Here is a 17,250-nt window from a genome sequence, read left to right as displayed (position 1 = left end):
CTCCATAGCTGTTCGAAAAATATTTCAGCTGGGTGGTGCTGTGAGTTTCTTTCATATAAGATTTGTTGTATCATCTATCGTGCATGTTGCCTTTACAGAGTAACCTTTGTAACCAACCAATTAATTTAAAATAAGTCTAATCATACAATATTTGCCAGTATTCACACAATAATTATTGGTGGTCTGAAACCAACCTGGACATCCTGGTCAGAGAGACATACAACTATTCAAACTCACATCCATGCCACAGGCAATTTCTGGTCAACAATTAACCTCACATGTAGGTTTTTGTACTGTGGTACTAAACAGGAGTAACTAGAGAAAACCCACACAGAATGGCACGCACAAACTATGGCCTGTAACCATACAGTTTTTCCAAATACACAACAGTGGCTGTGCACTTGAATACAGAAGAGGATGACCATGAAAACGTCTTACAGATCAAAAATATTCCAGATTTTTTCTTTTTCTGTACTTGAAAGCCAGACTTACACAATTGCTGGTGTTCAGAGGAAAAAAAACGTTTTTGGGGGCTGCACGGTAATGCGGTGGTTACTGCTTTCACCTCACAGCCAGAAGGTCCGAGTTCAAATACTAGCCGGGTCTTTCTATGCGGAGTTTGCATATTCTCCTCATGTGTGCGTGGGTTTCCTCCTGGTGCTCCGGTTTCCTCCCACAATCTAAAAACATGCATTTGAGATTAATTGGTGACCCTGAATTGTCCTGTGATGGACTAGAAACCTGTCCTTGTGTTCATAGTAAATCTGGATCAACTCCAGCGTCCCTGCGAACCTGCAAAGTGATTAAGCGGTATAGAAGATGTGTAGCTTGATGGATGTGTTTTTGATGTGGAGTGATGATATGCAGGTCCCCTGATATCCAACAGGGGGAGCTGCAGCCTCCCAGCTTTCCACAGCCTTGACCCTGCCATCTCATTTAGAGCGGTGCTCAGAAGATTCTAGAACTCTAAACTCGCATCCATACAGCCCACCTTTATTTTCCTAATTTAGATCAATCTGCTTGAACCCACAGAAGATAAAGATAGATCGAAGCATCTACATTGAAAACTAAAGCAATGATAAATCTCAAAATACAGCCTGTTACATTTATGGTCTTGCATTGTGAAAACAGGTTATATGGACAGGCAATCAGTCCATCACAGGGAAAATATAGAGGCAGACCGATTAATCATAATTAATTGGCTCAAAGCATCTTGTAAAATATAATGGAATACAGCTCTGGTAGCAGTGTTTCCGCCATCTACACGGAGCCCGAACATTTTCAGAAAGGTGTGTTTTCCCCGATTTACACGACAACGATGTTGGAGTGTTTTGTAAAAGTTCCACCTTGCATTAGTCCTGTGGTACAAAGCACTAAAACCTGAGGTTAGAACAGCGCAGCCGAAAGAACATCTATACATCTATACATCCATACATACACATTAATTCATACAGTGCACCCCCAAAATATAAAAAATATTTCACAATCATGCCCCTTAAGGATCTTTGTCCTGCATGTTTTAAAACAGATCACCTACTGTACATGTGCAATGCGAAAACATGCAAATTCCACACAGTATATTACTGTCATTGTGTGTCATTGAAACATGTCACTGGAGGTTGACATCTGTCTATTAGGTCCACTGCAGCTGTGTGAGGGTTTTCTTTAGACATATTAGAACCACATTACTGTGGCAGCAGGTTACACACACTACACTTCTCAAACAGACAGACAGACAGACAGACAGACAGACAGACAGACAGACAGACAGACAGACAGACAAAAAAATGAATAAAATAGATAAAATATAGAAAAAAGAAAACAACATAACACTTACAAACTAAACAAAATTAAACTAAAAGTTCTACGATTACCACATATATTTTTCTACACTAGTTGGTCAGTTTACACATTCCAGAAGATTTTTAGGGCCATTGAAGAAAAAAAAAGATTCGGAGGCTAAAAAAAAACCCAAAACCTTCGTGCGCTTCAGAAAAAGTCGAAAATCAAAGTCGAGATTTTTTTTTTTTCACGGTGGAAAAAAAAAGTCCGTCCATCCACATGCCAGCGCGTGTGACTGCTTCCTCAAAATGCATATCAGGCGGTTTAATGAAGTGATGAAAAGATGCTTCAGGACAGAGTGTAGCTCATAAACACGGTGCTAAAACTCTTCCGTAACACACCCACTTTGGAGCCAGAAGAGCCGGTTCATTAAAGTGGCCACTGTCCCTGGCCACTCCTGAAGGGAGCAGCAAGAAACACAAAGGGGATGGTGAACCTAAATTCCGACCGCAGACGCAGGGCCCTGAACGCATCACAGAGCGGCGTCCACGCCGCTCTCTTCGTACTGCGCACGCGCAGGTTCTTCCTTGTTGTCCTCGCGCCTCCTCTCAGAAGCCTACCTCACCGCGTCCTGGCAGGTGAGCCACGGCGTGCAGCGGCGCTGTGAACAACCACGGTTAGTGGGTCAGCTCCTTAACGTCTCTTCCCTCTGCAGGGCCAAGTTATTCACCCACACGCTAACAGAGTGCGGTTTGTTGCTTTTGTCTCGCGCAGGGACGTCTGCTGGACGGTTTCAGGCGCAGGAAGATAACTTATTTTGGAACGGTAGAGGTAGCGGGAGCAGGCTAGAAGCGAGTGGGAGATGGGAGCGATAGCTTATCTTAATTCGCACAGACACACGGTGAGTAACCTCGCTGGGGCCTACGCCATTCTACTACCCTTCCGGTTATCAACGATTTCATATTTTATTGCTTAAGTGAGTCGTTTGGTCCTTATTTGGTGTCACCTTTCCGAATTTTCATTGAATTCACTTAACGTCTGTGAAATGGCGCCCCTTTGCATTCCAACGAGGCAATAGTGCAAGTCAATGACTGTGGTGAAAGGTGGTACTGCAGAGAGGGAAGGTTCTTTTCAAACCTGAAATCCCCTGAAATGGGACCAAAAACGAGCACTACTTCGGATCATTTATTCCCCCCCCAAATTCTACAAACACGAATAAATGGCATTGAGGCTGCCCCCTTTGACTGAAAGTCTTTCCCATACATTTTACTCAGTTACTTTCAATACAAACTTATTAATCTTGTGTGTTGTTGGATGTTTGTGGGGGAAAACAAGTGAAATCTCTGACTATTGACTACACACACACACACACATATATATGCAACCAGGTTAAAAAAAACAAACTCATTGAGCTCAAATTATCTTATTGAAGAGGGAGAGTTCATACACGATAATCTTCAGAATCAGTAGTACAAGCTTTGGTACATAAAGTAAATCATCTGCCTTTATCAAAATATGCATTTCCATCAAAAGACCCTGGGACCTTTTAATTCTGGATTTATTTTTGTTAGAGACGTCTTAAAGCATGCAGGACAGTGGTTGTCCTTGAGGAGCAGGACGAGGAACCACTGCTCTAGGAAAAGAAAAAAAAAACAGCTGAAATGTTTCAAGTATGTACTCCCAATGAGACAAGCATGCTTGGTACTGAGGAATGGCTCTTAGTTTAATCTGACTAACAAACAAATGATGGCTGGGTGGGAAACAAACATTTAACAATAGAGGTATTTATTCGAAAGCTTTATAATTTATTATTCAGTTTATTATCAAACGCTATGTCACGATATAATTATTGTTTATCGATGTGATACACACGTAGGGACAGCCGCAGTTGAGTTATAATACTTTTTCAACCTGCTTATTTCAACAAAATCCTTTCATTTTGTTGTCCAGCCTACAAACTTCATTCATAAAGTAACTGTTTGATAATTAAAGGTAAAATCAGCATTCATTTAAAATAGGAACCTTGTGATTATGTCACTAGCCATTCATAGAGCAACTCCTTTTTTCAATATTTTCAATGTTTGCAAACAATGATTATCTAAAGTCGAACAAATCAAAAATGTAAAAAAAATAAAATAAAAATAGAAACAGGAAAGGTGATGGTGATTTTACAGTGATACACATGTGTATACTATCAGTTATCCATAAATTGTATTTCATTCTATGGCCATAATGTGGGTTTCCCGAACTATTCCATTTAGAAGTATGAACTTCTCCTTTATTTATCAGCCTGAATGTCTGCTCGGTGCTGTTTGGATCCAGTTTGTGTCTGCTGGACAAAGATCTGTACGACGTGCAAGATCTTCAGATAAATTGTTTTCAGCGTTTCTGTGTAAACGGACGTCGTTTTCAAAACGTTGATGTGTAAACGCAAAACCTTAATGAAACGACAACACAAAAAACGATGTGCTTTCACTTGCAACATTGCCATGGAAGCGGGGGCTCGTTTGCAGGATTTTGAAGATTCCTTTTAAGCCATTGAAAGGTCTAATGATGTCTCCCTCACATACTGCACATCTTAATGCCTCTTTCAAACCACAACTTCCAGTTAACTGGAGGGCGTCTTTTACAAAGAGAGATGTCAGGTTGAATGTGAGGATGTGAATCGGAGGAAGAAGTTTGCAGATTGAGCTCTTGGTAGTACACCTGGTAGGAACTCGAGACCAGTGATGTGTGTGTGTGTCTTTCAGAGACGGCAGTGATCGACGATGTCCTTCGAGTCCTCCAGACAGTTTGATGTCAAAGAGCGTAAACACAAAGAGCAGCTCAAGAAAAGCCTGTCGCCTGCTTTGGCTGCAGATCTTTACAGGTAAGACGTAACCTGCAAATGTATGTGGGCTTCATGTGCAACCAAACCTGCCGGCCGTCTTTTATTTATTGCTGATGGCCGTTTTCATACTCCAAACGAACAAGAGGAAAGTTCAGCACTCTGGAGTCCTGCGGTTCGGCAGTGCCAACCGTCCGGGCTGAAGTATGTCGGTGCCGCGCTGCCGAAACTTTGGCACCTCACTACTGTGTGAGCCCCGCAGCTCGTTAACATTACGTGATGCCCCTGAATGCATCACTTAAAGCTGTCAGCTCCTGCAGTTAAAACCGGACCAACATCGCGGGTCCAACAAAAACACTCTTTATTTACTGAAACAGTTCAGAGAAATGTTTCTTTTCTCTTTTATTTTACTTTTCTGTTTTTTTGCTTTTTTCGATCATCAATTCATTCACGAACACACAAAACATTTAAGTGCAAGGATATTTACAATTATAAAACTAAATACTGTAACCATTAGACAGGAGCAATGCACAGGTTCTACTAGATTATACAATCTAAGATACACAGTCCTTAAGAGTTTTTGACGCTATCCCATTTTTCTGGCTGACGTCAGCAGCTGAAATTGACTTCTTGCAAAAAAGAGGAAATGGTATGAGCAGAAGATTTGTTTAACTGTTTCACCTAGCAGTCGAAGGAATGTTTTCTATATTTTTTTTATTTGAAACAGTATTCCATTTTAAATCTTTTGAACAGTTCGCTTAGTCTGAATGTTCTCTTCACCTGGAGGAGACATACTTTTAATATTCCCAGTATCATTTGAGTATATAGAAGCCGACTTAATTGACCTCTTTAGAAACCCAGAAAATGAGATTATCTCAATATATTCCGGTTAAAAGCCAAGGTAACAGAGCCTAAGTTGCTTTTTTTGTTTGTGTCAAGTAAGAAGTTATGTGCTGTATGATTTATCTAAAGTTGCTTAAAATATAACTGCCTCTTTCTAATAGAAATTAGGTTTTTACACCCAAGTGTTGGTAACTGATTCTAGTATTTATATTTATGTATGTATAATCACAGAATACCAACTCAAAATAGAAGTCCCTGATGAGTGGTTGTGAATCTCCCATCAGCCGTTGACAGAAATGGATGCATTGTCAGCGTTTGAGTGCGCAGTTTGACATTTGCAGGCCAGTTTCTCAGTCACCGAGATTGAGCGATGATGGTGACTAGAAAACTGAGCATCTCAGGAGGTCACTTCACCCCTAACTGATTGTTAGTTTTTGTTTGTTTGTTTGTTTGTTTATCATTGATGATGATACTGTGTCTCGGCAGGCTGCTGCAGGAGGAGCTGGAGGCAGATGTTTCTCTGTTCGCCCACCAGGGCTCGCTTCGAGCGCACAGAGCTGTGCTGCTGGCCAGAGCGCCTCACATCCTTCAGAGATCGTCGCAGAATGATGACATCACCGCTGTCCACCTGCCAGGCTTCAAGCTGCCTGGACTCAAAGATTACCTCCGGTTGGTTTTTCGCCCGACAGTCGCGCTCTGATGAAAACATTTGATCCCATGTTAGTCTTTGGCTCCATTTACACGACAATGTTTAAACACCGTTTTTGTGTTTTCGCTTCAGAAAAGTTTCATGTTTGCACGGAAAAGGAAGAAAAGCTGAAAATAAAGTTTTTATGTTGGGCCACCGATGGGTCCTGCTGGTTGTTTTTGTAATGAAACGGACACTCAAAACATAACGTGAAAACTAACTGTCACTTACGCACACACACACACACACACACACACACACACACACACACACACACACACACACACACACACACACACACACACACACACACACACACACACACACACACACACACACACACACACACACACACACACACACACACTTCAGGCTGCTGAGGTTTTGTCAACTTGTTTCACAGTGGAGAAGATTTTGGCAAATTCTTAGGACTTTCTATGTTCAGTGTTTATTAAGATATAAAAGTTGATCTCACAGTCTTTTACTCTGGAACAAATCTCAATCAACTGAATTTAATACCTATTAAAAAAAAATTTTATTTGGGGGAAAAAAGGAACACGTAGTCAGAATTTAAAGTTTCACCGCTCCAAAATAAATAAACTTTTCTGCTGATTATTTTCAGTTTAATTCCAGACAATATCTTTGAGTCATGGCCAGGAAAAAATACATATCGATTCATATTAAACAGACGGTTCATAATAAACAGATGTCATTTCAAGATTGACAGAAGTAATCCAACTTCGAACACAAACACTAAAATGTTTCCAAACAGGTCCTGTGATTCATATGTTCATCCTGGCTTTTATACCCTCTTCATTAACATTGGGATCACGGGAAGGACAGTTTTATTAAAATAAAGAAAGACACCTGCAGATTTATTTATTTAGAATCACTGTAATCACAACGTGGAAATTATATTTTTTAAAGTTTTAAATTTCCCCTTAAAATGTCCAATATCAATCTGCTTTCATTGGAGAAAATCAATATTCCTGTGTGGCCACTGGGGGGCAGTATTGTAACTTTCCCCACTTTGTTTCAGCTGCTAGTCTGTAGAAATAAAGTAATGAAGGAGGACTAAAAACTTGGTTTCTATTTAATTTCTTTAAAGGAAAATTATAGTATCTGCCAATTCATCAAACTACAAATCCTATACTGTAGCACAGGTAGTTATTAATATAATAGTGCAATATTATTAAGTATGCAATTCTAAATTTGCAACCGTGTGTTATTTCAGTGTTAAATTCGTGCTTTATCTAACTTTATTCAGTCTAGAGAGGTTGTTGCTAACCACCAAATGCACATAACCCTCTTAAGTGTAATGCATTACAAAACATGGTTTTCATACACTTTTCAATTTAATATTTTTTTAGTATTCCATCCAAGTGAGCCAAAAACACAAAAAAAATGTATGTTCAATAGTTGTTTTGTTGTTCAACCTTTTGATGACATATTTTAATGTGCCGTCAACAAACCCTAGTTTTTGGACACTTTTTTGTTCATACTAGGTAAAAAAAAAGATAATGTTATTTTCTTAATTTTGCTTAACAGGTTAAGCTGTATTTTTATTTTTTTGGTGTTAGGTCAAATATTCCTCTGGATTTAACTGTGGGGTCACACAAAATATGTCTGGGTGAAAATCTAAAGCCACAGCTATCAAACTTCAAGGTTTTTACCTTAATTGCTTCAGGATGTGACGTAGTTATTATGTTGTCTGATAATTGTCGTTGTACTTTATTGTTGGCTGGGTCTGAATTTTAAAGATGACACAGCTCATATAAGTTTTTGAGAGGTAATAAATTCTTTGGGTCAATAGTGTGCAAAGTGTGCAATTACACTCGCTCAGATACAGTGAGTGTAATTTCCTTGTTCTCGACCCACAGCCTGATTTGAACAGATTGAGCAGCGTGCATTACACAGCAGTGAAGATAATTGGTATGAGACCATGGAGAACCAACTCAAGCAGTTAGTCATGAAACAAACCATACAGATGTCTTTGGACTGCACCCACCCTTTGTTTTCTGAATATGAATTCCTCCTATCAGAACTAAAATGATTTATTCTAGGCTCCATTAAACTGTTGAGCAGTGTTAAAAAAAAACCAACACCAGTGAACTAGAGAACTGTGCCGTGTACGCTCATGCGCTTTAGCACAAAGCACTTTTTCTTGCACTTTAAACGGCGCAGCGTCTCTGTGATTGTTCTTTGACGTTTTTGATTTCCCGTGGTGGTGTTTTTAATACCGCAGTATTGTTTCGGTCTTGTTCCGTGGAGCAATGAACACATTTTAATGACAAAAGGTTTCTTGTCTCTCCATCTGGTAATTATCTTTTAGTAACTTTATGAAATACTGTTGGAAATAGAAAAAGGTTTTGGTCCTGTCTACCTTGTCGATTCGAGGCCCTGTTTACGTGATGTTTCAAGTGAAAACACGTCATTTCTGCGTTTTCCTTTCAGAAGGTTTGCATTTTGAAAACGGTGTCCGTTTACACAGCAACGACAGAAACACTAAAAACAATGTCATTTGCACGTTGGCCCACTAGTGGGTGCTGCTGTTAGTGTTTGTAATGAAACCACACACATGCTTGCAGAGAAGAATACATCAGAAACTTTTAATGATGGCGGGCAAACGGACATTCGTATGGACAGGCGACCAACTCCGAGAAGAATATGGACTGGCAGTCATGGCACTATGGAGCCCGCCATTGTTGTTATTGTCGATCTACTGAGCATGTGTGGCATGTGCGGTAGCGGCGTTTCCGATGTACCCGACAACGGATTCGGAGCATTTTCAAAGAGTTCCACCTTGGGTGCCGTATCCATAAAGATTTCAGTGGCTCCGAGCACCACTGTCGTGTAAGCGGACACCCAAAACAACAACAAACGTTTCAGTTGAAAATGTTGTCATGTAAACGGTACCTTAGTCAAATCCAGTCATTTCTTATTCTATGTTAGGAATTTGGTACAAGTGCTGCACCATCACATAATATTGAGATTATCGTGTTATTTTGCAGAAACCATATGATGTTTGAAATCTGTCCAAATAACAGTGCTCTTTCTTTTGCCTCTTAATTTACACCAGCTGAAGCTCGGCATTGTTTATTTTTTTGCTTTTTAACAACTGTGTGATCTGAAATATACATGTACAGACGTGTACAGGGTGGGCGTTCATCGAGGGCATTAGAGTTGTGTTTGATTGAACGCGTTGACAGGCAGCGCATGAATGCGTGACTGGAGAAAGTTGTCTTACAACCCGAATGGAGTGTGACGCCACGAGGTCACCTGACTTCACAAAAACACTTGTGGAAGCATAAACCGTTCAGGCCGTGTCACAGAAGTCACAATGAGACTACCTTTCAGTGAAAGACTTGACTTTTAATTAACATGAAGCCTTCCTCTCGTAGGCAAGTGTACACAGCAGACCAGAGCATGTACTCCAGTGAGTTCCTTCCACAAGGAGACGGCGCCATTCTCCACAGTGCCGACCCAGCAGATCCCCCTGGCTCCAGTGACTCAGGTAAACACATCTTGTTCCTCCTGTGAAGAGTTTATTCCAGGTCACCGCTCCGCTGCCCTCCTCCCTCCACTTTCCTCACATCACATTATCTCGGCCGTTATCCACTTAAGAGCTAATCGCATTGGAGTCCCTGTTGTGGTTGCTGCTAATTAAAGGACAGCCGGGCTGCAGAGAATTCATGATTCAGCTCGACTTTTCTTAAGACTGTTTTACTGTATTTTTTGAAATCAGAAGGACTTTATAAATTCCTAGGGGGAAATTCTTGTGGTGAAGTGGTCTGACCATAGCTGCTTCTGTTTTTACACATGCTGAAATGTGTTGTTCCAACAGATTAACCAGCAGGTAAAGCGTTTCTCCTCTTCACACCATATCCCCAATGAAACAGTTCTGATCGTGGTAGAATTAAGGTTGATTTACAATAGACAAAAAAACAACAACCTGGAAGCGTCTCTCGAGAAGAGATTGACAGGAGACAGATGTGAAGGCCAAATTAAACATCATCCCACCATGTTCTCTCTGACTGTATCACTGGTGGTAACAGGCATGCGCTGAAATTTAAATGATTTTTTTTGTTTTCAAGAATAAAGTGCACCGACATCATAAAAAGCATTAAAACTATGCAGTACTATATATACTGCTGCTTTTAAAGTACACATGGTGACAGGAAAAGGTGAGACGGGGCTTATAGGAACATTTTTTAACAAATCTTACAGCAAAATTGTCTCCAAATTCCAAAACTACATACATGCAACTATCTAAACAGGACAATACAGAGTATGTAAAGAAGAATTTGGGAAAAAGAAGTGTACTGATCACACAACCGGGTTAAATGGCACGATGGGAGTTGTGCTCGAAAAAACATTTCCAGATTTTTTTATCAGACTGATCCAGAAACTGAGACGCCTGTTGGAGACTTTGTGGGTCAAATACTGTTTTTATGGGACTGCCAGCTAATTAGGCCTTACTGGGAAGAGATCCACCAACACCTGAAGAATGTATTGGGTGGGAATATACCATTTAAATGTGGATCACTTGAAGAAGTCCCAATTACAAGGAATTGGTTAGAAATAGAACTGGACACCATCGACATCTATGTCATGGAAAAATTAACCTTTTCCCTCGAGGTAGAGAAAGAAAACTTTCACTGGAGCTCGAGCAATAGATCGACTATGTAAAACAGATTAGATCTGACTTCATTTGACAGCACTTGTGCTCCGTGTAAGCTTACCTTATCTAGGAGGATCTGAGGATTTGTGCTCTCCTCTTGTTATTTATTTATTTAGTGCCAATAACCAATATAATTTGTCCTTTAAAAAAAAAAAGTCAGAAAAGGCAAAATGAACAAAATCAGCTGGTGTTTTTACAACCAAGCCGTCTTATGTTCTGGAACTATAATGGCTGAATTTACTGTATGAAAAATGGTGCCCTTTTCAAATAAAAAGAAATTACAAAGAAATATGAAAGCATGTACATATAGAGTCTAATAATTAGGATTTGTCATCCTTAATTCGATTCAAATCTAATTTTCTACATTAGTGTGGTGATGTCAATGTTTGCCGATTTAAAGGAAACAGAAATCAAAGGTTAAGCATCTGGTTTATACAGACTGTTGTCAGGGTGGTATTTAAACTGATTGCATCACCAAAGTATTACAAGTCGTGATGTATTTCGATTTCCGCAGTACCTTCTGTGCTCAGTCATTGTCTCTCCCCTCCATGTAGACACTGTCGTTCTGGAGACTGCCTCTGGACTGGGAGCTGACCTGCTGGCTCTCTACCAACGGGGAGAACAGTGCGACATAACCATCCAAGTAGAAGAGCAGGTGTTCTCCTGCCACCGGTACGGCCGACCACAACGCGGATCAATATTTGCGGCACTTGTTATCCAGACATCTGGACTCGTGGCGGGCAGCATCGGGGCGTCACACTCACACACAGCACATGTAAAACACAACACATACGCTGTTGACTCACACGAGTGTGGAGCGGCAGTGGAGGGTCATTCACTGCAGTAGTAGTAGTCGTAGTAGCAGCAGATAACCATGGAGACGGGGTTTCTCCATAACGGCTGCTGCTCTGGAAGGAAGAAGCTGTTATCTGTTTGACCACAGAGAGAAAAAGAAACCGAACCAACGCTCACCTCCACTTCCACTGCCGTACTCGCCGTCACCTCCTCTCTCCATTATACCTGAGAGCAGCTGAGCCTCAGACGGTGGAGGGAGTCGTCCTTCAGTCCCTGCTCTGTGTATGAAAGTGTCCTTGGGCAAGTGGTGGAAACTCAAGTTGCTCACAAAAGGTGTTCAAGCACCTCAAATGGCAACTGTCAATGTGGTTTAAGTGTGTGACTAAAAATAGCTTAGATTATAATTTCAGTCATTGTGTTGGTCGTTTTCACCCATTTACAAAGTGCGGTTACGATTAATGAAGAAAATTTGCAGTAACTCAACCTAAAGAAATGAGGCATCTATTGTTTTTATTGAGTTAAATCCTTCTCAACTGACATTTAGTACTTTTAAGTCCTACATTGTTTCACAATCAAACCTTATTGGAAGTTTGTATTAATTGATCATTTCAGTGTGTCTGTGTTTGTGTGTGTTGTTATTGAATGTTATTAGTTTGCATGGATGTCAGTTTGTTTAAGCACTTTCTAAATGCTGGTTTTAGTAAGTTAAAGTATCGTTATATCGGGCCAAAAGGAGTAAATTCACACACTAAAGCACACACACGGTGATCGTCACTTCAGAGACATTTACCAGAGCAGATAACCTGTGAAATATGAAAAATGCCGGGTCAATTGGTCAGGGGTGTGTAGTAGGGGACCAAACACATCTGCCTTAAATATCAGAGTGATTTTACTGTAAAAAAAAATGTGGAAAGGATCACGGCTGTCAGGATGGTCCTCACATTATGGAACAGACATGGAGACATGGAGAGAAGCTTTGCAAACAGTATCGTGTGAACAAAGGTTGACCAGGATCAATGATGACATGGAGAACTTTGGGAGATCGTGTGGTCGCTTTCTTTTACACAATACTGATGTGACACTCAGGGAATGGCTGAAATATGAGTGTGAGCTTTCAATCGGTTGCTGCTGGATGGGAGGTAACATTTTGTTTAGTCTGATTTGAAAAAAATTCAATGAAAGTCAGAATGACAAAAGAAAATGCCGGGTCGACCTGATGCACAGCGTGCTGTTTGTATTGTGTTTTCCAGGGCGATCCTGTGTGCCCGGTCCGAGTACTTCAGAGCCATGCTGAGCGGCAACTGGAAGGAGAGCTCCAGACACTCCATTACTCTACAAGGGTAAGACGGGCACAGCGGCGGCAAGTGCCATCGATCAATAATACACCTCCACACTCCCGGTTCAACAACAACAACTCCACATTTACATTACGCCACATACGCTGCATTCATTATTCATACAGCATGGGTTTCTCAACGCGCACACATACCGACACAGCCACCCACCGCCAAGCTGGAAAGACTGTGCTCAGATTTCCCCCCTACATGACTTGAATGCCTCCTCACCCTCGGTCTCCTCCGGGGAGAGAAGTGTCACCCGGTTCAGCCTCGCTGATGTGAGGGTAACGGGGGAAGACAGGGCTGTCAGAGCAGAGAGAGGAAGTGCTGAAATGTGTGTGTGTGTGGGGGGGCGGGGGGGGGGGGGGGGGGGGGCGTTAGAGGGGATGAGTGGTCTTTTCCCTGCATGCGTTGAATTGCAGGATCTTTGAAAGATCTATTCCCACTTCTGTTTCTTTTATTTTCTTCTGTTTTAAGCACAATACCTTGCATGCTGAACCAGTGGAGAACATTAGCATGTGGCTGTTATAGTCACCTTGACACGATGCTTATGCACAGCTTGTTGTTGTATTAAACGTTTTAGTTTGGGCCCAGATGAGATGGAAATCTTACTCCTGTTCATGTACGGCGCCATCGTGGACCTGCCCAGTGGAGCCAGTGCCAGGTACAGCATGGAAACTTAGAGATAGTTAGCGTACAGGAAGTCAAAACAAAGGTGACCTGTGCATGTCCTCTCTTGGCCCACAGTCAGGTGGCGTTTGCCGCAGACATGCTGAGGCTGGAGGGGCTGAGGGAAGTCGTGGAGATGGTTCTCACCCGAGACTACTGCCGCTTCTTCCCCAAGGTCAGTATCTTAAAGGAAACCAATCACTCTCCTTTTCAAGGTCTTTGTCTGAAAGTAGGTGTTTTCAATCAGTAACACCTTAATTCGTTTGTACAAACCTGCTGGTGGTGTTTTACAAAGTGTCCAATGGATGACTGATGGAGCGATTATTAGAAACACCAGTAGGGACACTGAAACAGACAAGAATGAAAAAGAAGCCGTTTTTAATGGGCGTGCTAAAACATTGACTTATAGAAATAAATGTATTTAGAATAATTTCAACTAATAAATATAAACTTATGAGAAATAGGACACGGAAATCACTAATATGAGATTATATTACAGAAAAGCAAACTAAAAGTGTTTGTGAATTTTGTTTAAATATAAACATCAACCTGAATGACTAGTTTTTAAGCCTTTTACATGTAAAATTGTTAATCCTGCTGCACACAATTTTTTCTTCAGACCGGCTGGATGCCAGCACTTCTGCTAACTGCTGAGCATCCTGCCAAACAACACACACACACACACACACACACACACACACACACACACACACACACACACACACACACACACACACACACACACACACACACACACACACACACACACACACACACACACACACACAATATGCTTGGAGTATAATAATGTCACTCTCACCTTGTTTTACACAAATTTTTTATGTTTTGTTTGTTTTTACTCTTGAACTGCCTCCTCAAGCTGCTAAACTTTTACTTGTTTCTTCAACAATGACAATGAATGCTGTTCTGATCTTTTGGCCTCCTGTTCATGTTGGTAGCAGATGATCATATAAAGGAGTCTATATTAAGCGGATATTGGATCAGGCTGAAGGTTTCTGAAATCTACAGTTGAATCCCTGAAGGACAAAAATGTATTATTTGACATAAATAATACTGAACATTATGGTCTCATAAAATTGTAAAACTGTAAAAGATGGACATTTTACTCAAAGGATAGATTTTGTTGCCCTATGAGTGACACATAACGAGCTTGACACTTTCAATTGAGCTGATCTGATAAAGGAAATTACTTCCAGTGTTCAAAGTTGCTTTAAGCATGACTTTTTATGCTTGTTTGAGAAACATTTCAATGCTTGACATGCTTTTAATTAGTAGGCACATGATTAAAACCTGGCCTGCTACATTCCTCTAAAGCACGATATTATGGTGAGGTGGGGTTAAATGCGGAGGCTATTTGCACAGTTACATTTGTTCTCTTTAATAAATTCAATCAATTGTACATTCAGATATTAAAAGGAAATAAAGACTTCTCTGAACTTTGTCTGTGCAATTTTCTGAAGCTGCAAATAATAGTGTCAGTCAACTATTTGGCAGACCGAATCACTATTTTCATTATTGGCACATAAAAAAAAACTATTTTGTTTGGTTTTGATAAAAATATTTTTTTTTAGGATGAAACCTTAAACTGTATAAACAGTGTCTCCTTCGGTGAGGGGATCTCATAAGACGCTTTTAGGCGCAAATGCAAATTTTTAGTTGAGTTTGATTGGCCGTTAACTTGACAACGGTTCTCGGAGCCACTGAAAACACGACTTTCTGAAAATTGCTCTCAACTTGGAACTTTTCAAAAATGCTCTCACCAAATCAGCACGGAATCAGGAGAAAACACAACTTTCTGAACACCGTTTGGAGACGGCGGAAACGCTGCTACTGCACATGCGCACCAAGACTGTAGTAAAAAGTTGATAGAGAATAACAACAACGTTTGCGTTCAGAGTGTCCTGACTCCCAGTCCAGATTCTCCGGGGACTTGGTAGTTTTCTAGTTGACAGTCGCCGTAATAACAATCCAACTTCGTCGTCTGTCCATACAAATGTCCGTGTACTCACACTTGTTAATGTTTATACTGTATTGTTTTCTGCCAGCATGGAGGTGTGTTTTCATTGCAGAAACAACCAACAGCACCCACTAGTGGCCATACATGAAAACTACACTGTTTTTCAGCATTTCTGCTGTTTTTGCCTCAGTCTGCTGTGAAAAACAACACGTTTGTGGCGCCAAATCAAAATTATTTATAATTTTGTTGTAGTCGAGGAAGAATGCACACATTTGCAGATGAGCAGTACAAATTCCTGCTCACTTCAGGACTCTGATCTGTACGCAGGCTCACCATCAACAAGGGTGTTGCTTTAGGTCTCCAAACGGCTCGTGTTTTTCCTTCATGATCTGTTACGTGTTCATGTATCTTTTATCTATACACACATATGCTGTGTTATGAAAGTCACTAAAAAGTATTGATTATGCATTGTGGTTGTTCCAGTCAAATATCGGCGATTCTTGACAAGTTAATGGAAATATAAAGTAACAATGTGTGTCATTACTCGTATACATTGTTCAGTCATGGCTGCATGTAGAGCATGAATGAGTGCACGTAAACACATTTGTCTTTCACAATATGTATGTTGTGCATGTACATATCTCAATGATGAATGTGCAATGTATTGTGCAGCCCTACTGGAGAGTGTGTTTTTCATTTGTTATATAAACGTCTGAATCTTTTGCTCCGCTCTCCTGTGATTGCAGCCCACTGGCGGAGTTAAGAAAACAATACCTGAGTGCCTCTCCCTCACACATGCCTTAGGCCTCCAAAATCTCCACGTGCTCTGCAAGAGGTAAGTTAGGTAACTGCAACATCTCCCACTTCAGCTTAGAAATTGTCATCTTTCTCGTTCTTGAAAATTCTGTGCATTTCACACAGCGGCCGTATGGGGAGCTGCTCTCCCTCCAGCGAGTTGTTGTCGATTCAGAAAGTTAAACCTTCACTTTTTGCACTCTACACCTCAGCATATTTGTTGCTAGGTAACCAGCTGTGCGGGTTCCTACTTCTATGTTAATAAGCACCCCTCAGATCAGGGTTATGATGCAGATGTATTTTAATGAGAAACACTTCTCTATAGAGTGAATGGCTCAGGATCAGTATGTACTTCAACTTGGAAAGAAAGCTGCTTGTAAGTTTTCTTGCTCAAGGTGAAGGCGCTTCTGAAGACTGGCTTTAAGAAAAATAATTTTTTTTCACACAAAGGTTTACTGGAATGTTTCAGAGCACTGGTAACGATGTTTCCTATATTTTCTTTGGGGGGGGGGGGCGTTAAGAACAAGTAAATACAAATGAGTGTCATGAATAATTTCAGTGGAAATTGTTAAAAACTGCGTGACCTTAAGGCTCCGTTTACACAACAACATTTCAAGTGAAAACGAATCATTTAAAAAAAAAGTTTCACAAAAGTTTTGCGTTTACACGGCAAAATTTTGAAAAGGATGTCACGAAAACGGCAGAAACACTGAAAACGTGAAAACGAGTTTTCATGTTGGGCCACTGGTGGGCGCTGTTTGTTTTATAATGAAACCACACGCTCATGCGTGCGGATGGCGAATACACGGACATCGGTATAGACAGACATCGAAGTGTGATTGCTATTGCAGGAGA

The 17,250-nt window shown here is 40.8% G+C and overlaps 2 protein-coding genes across 2 annotated transcripts in view; both read left to right on the top strand.

Moving 5' to 3' along the window:
• The first annotated feature begins 2,400 nt into the window (after nucleotides 1–2,400).
• Nucleotides 2,401–11,086, top strand: LOC308115877 (BTB/POZ domain-containing protein 8-like). Its single transcript, XM_080473706.1, has 5 exons — nucleotides 2,401–2,458; nucleotides 2,557–2,683; nucleotides 4,533–4,651; nucleotides 5,939–6,121; nucleotides 9,542–11,086. Exons 3-5 carry the CDS (start codon nucleotides 4,551–4,553, stop codon nucleotides 9,678–9,680), a joined length of 423 nt encoding a protein of 140 aa, XP_080329832.1. The 5' UTR covers nucleotides 2,401–2,458; nucleotides 2,557–2,683; nucleotides 4,533–4,550; the 3' UTR covers nucleotides 9,681–11,086.
• The window catches only part of btbd8 (BTB domain containing 8), a gene marked incomplete at both ends in the record, with an annotated part of 29,620 nt that continues 22,678 nt past the window's right edge, over nucleotides 10,309–17,250 (top strand). The window contains 6 exons of the mRNA XM_080473115.1: nucleotides 10,309–10,324; nucleotides 11,376–11,493; nucleotides 12,867–12,956; nucleotides 13,537–13,617; nucleotides 13,701–13,797; nucleotides 16,347–16,435. Of these exons, the coding sequence (XP_080329241.1) occupies nucleotides 10,309–10,324; nucleotides 11,376–11,493; nucleotides 12,867–12,956; nucleotides 13,537–13,617; nucleotides 13,701–13,797; nucleotides 16,347–16,435 (491 nt within the window). The remainder of the gene's footprint in view (nucleotides 10,325–11,375; nucleotides 11,494–12,866; nucleotides 12,957–13,536; nucleotides 13,618–13,700; nucleotides 13,798–16,346; nucleotides 16,436–17,250) is intronic.

This window comes from Lipophrys pholis (assembly GCF_963383615.2).
Source record: "Lipophrys pholis genome assembly, chromosome: 10".
NCBI lineage: Eukaryota > Metazoa > Chordata > Actinopteri > Blenniiformes > Blenniidae > Lipophrys > Lipophrys pholis.
Note: the sequence above shows the minus strand (reverse complement) of the source record. Positions and strands in the feature narration are given on the sequence as shown.

Excerpts from the sequence above, each read along its gene's own strand:
- LOC308115877 (XM_080473706.1), top strand. The coding sequence starts at position 4,551 with ATGTCCTTCGAGTCCTCCAGACAGTTTGATGTCAAAGAGCGTAAACAC. Across the intron at positions 4,652-5,938 it reads TTGGCTGCAGATCTTTACAG|GCTGCTGCAGGAGGAGCTGG; the intron begins GTAAGACGTAAC and ends GTGTCTCGGCAG. Across the intron at positions 6,122-9,541 it reads GGACTCAAAGATTACCTCCG|GCAAGTGTACACAGCAGACC; the intron begins GTTGGTTTTTCG and ends TTCCTCTCGTAG.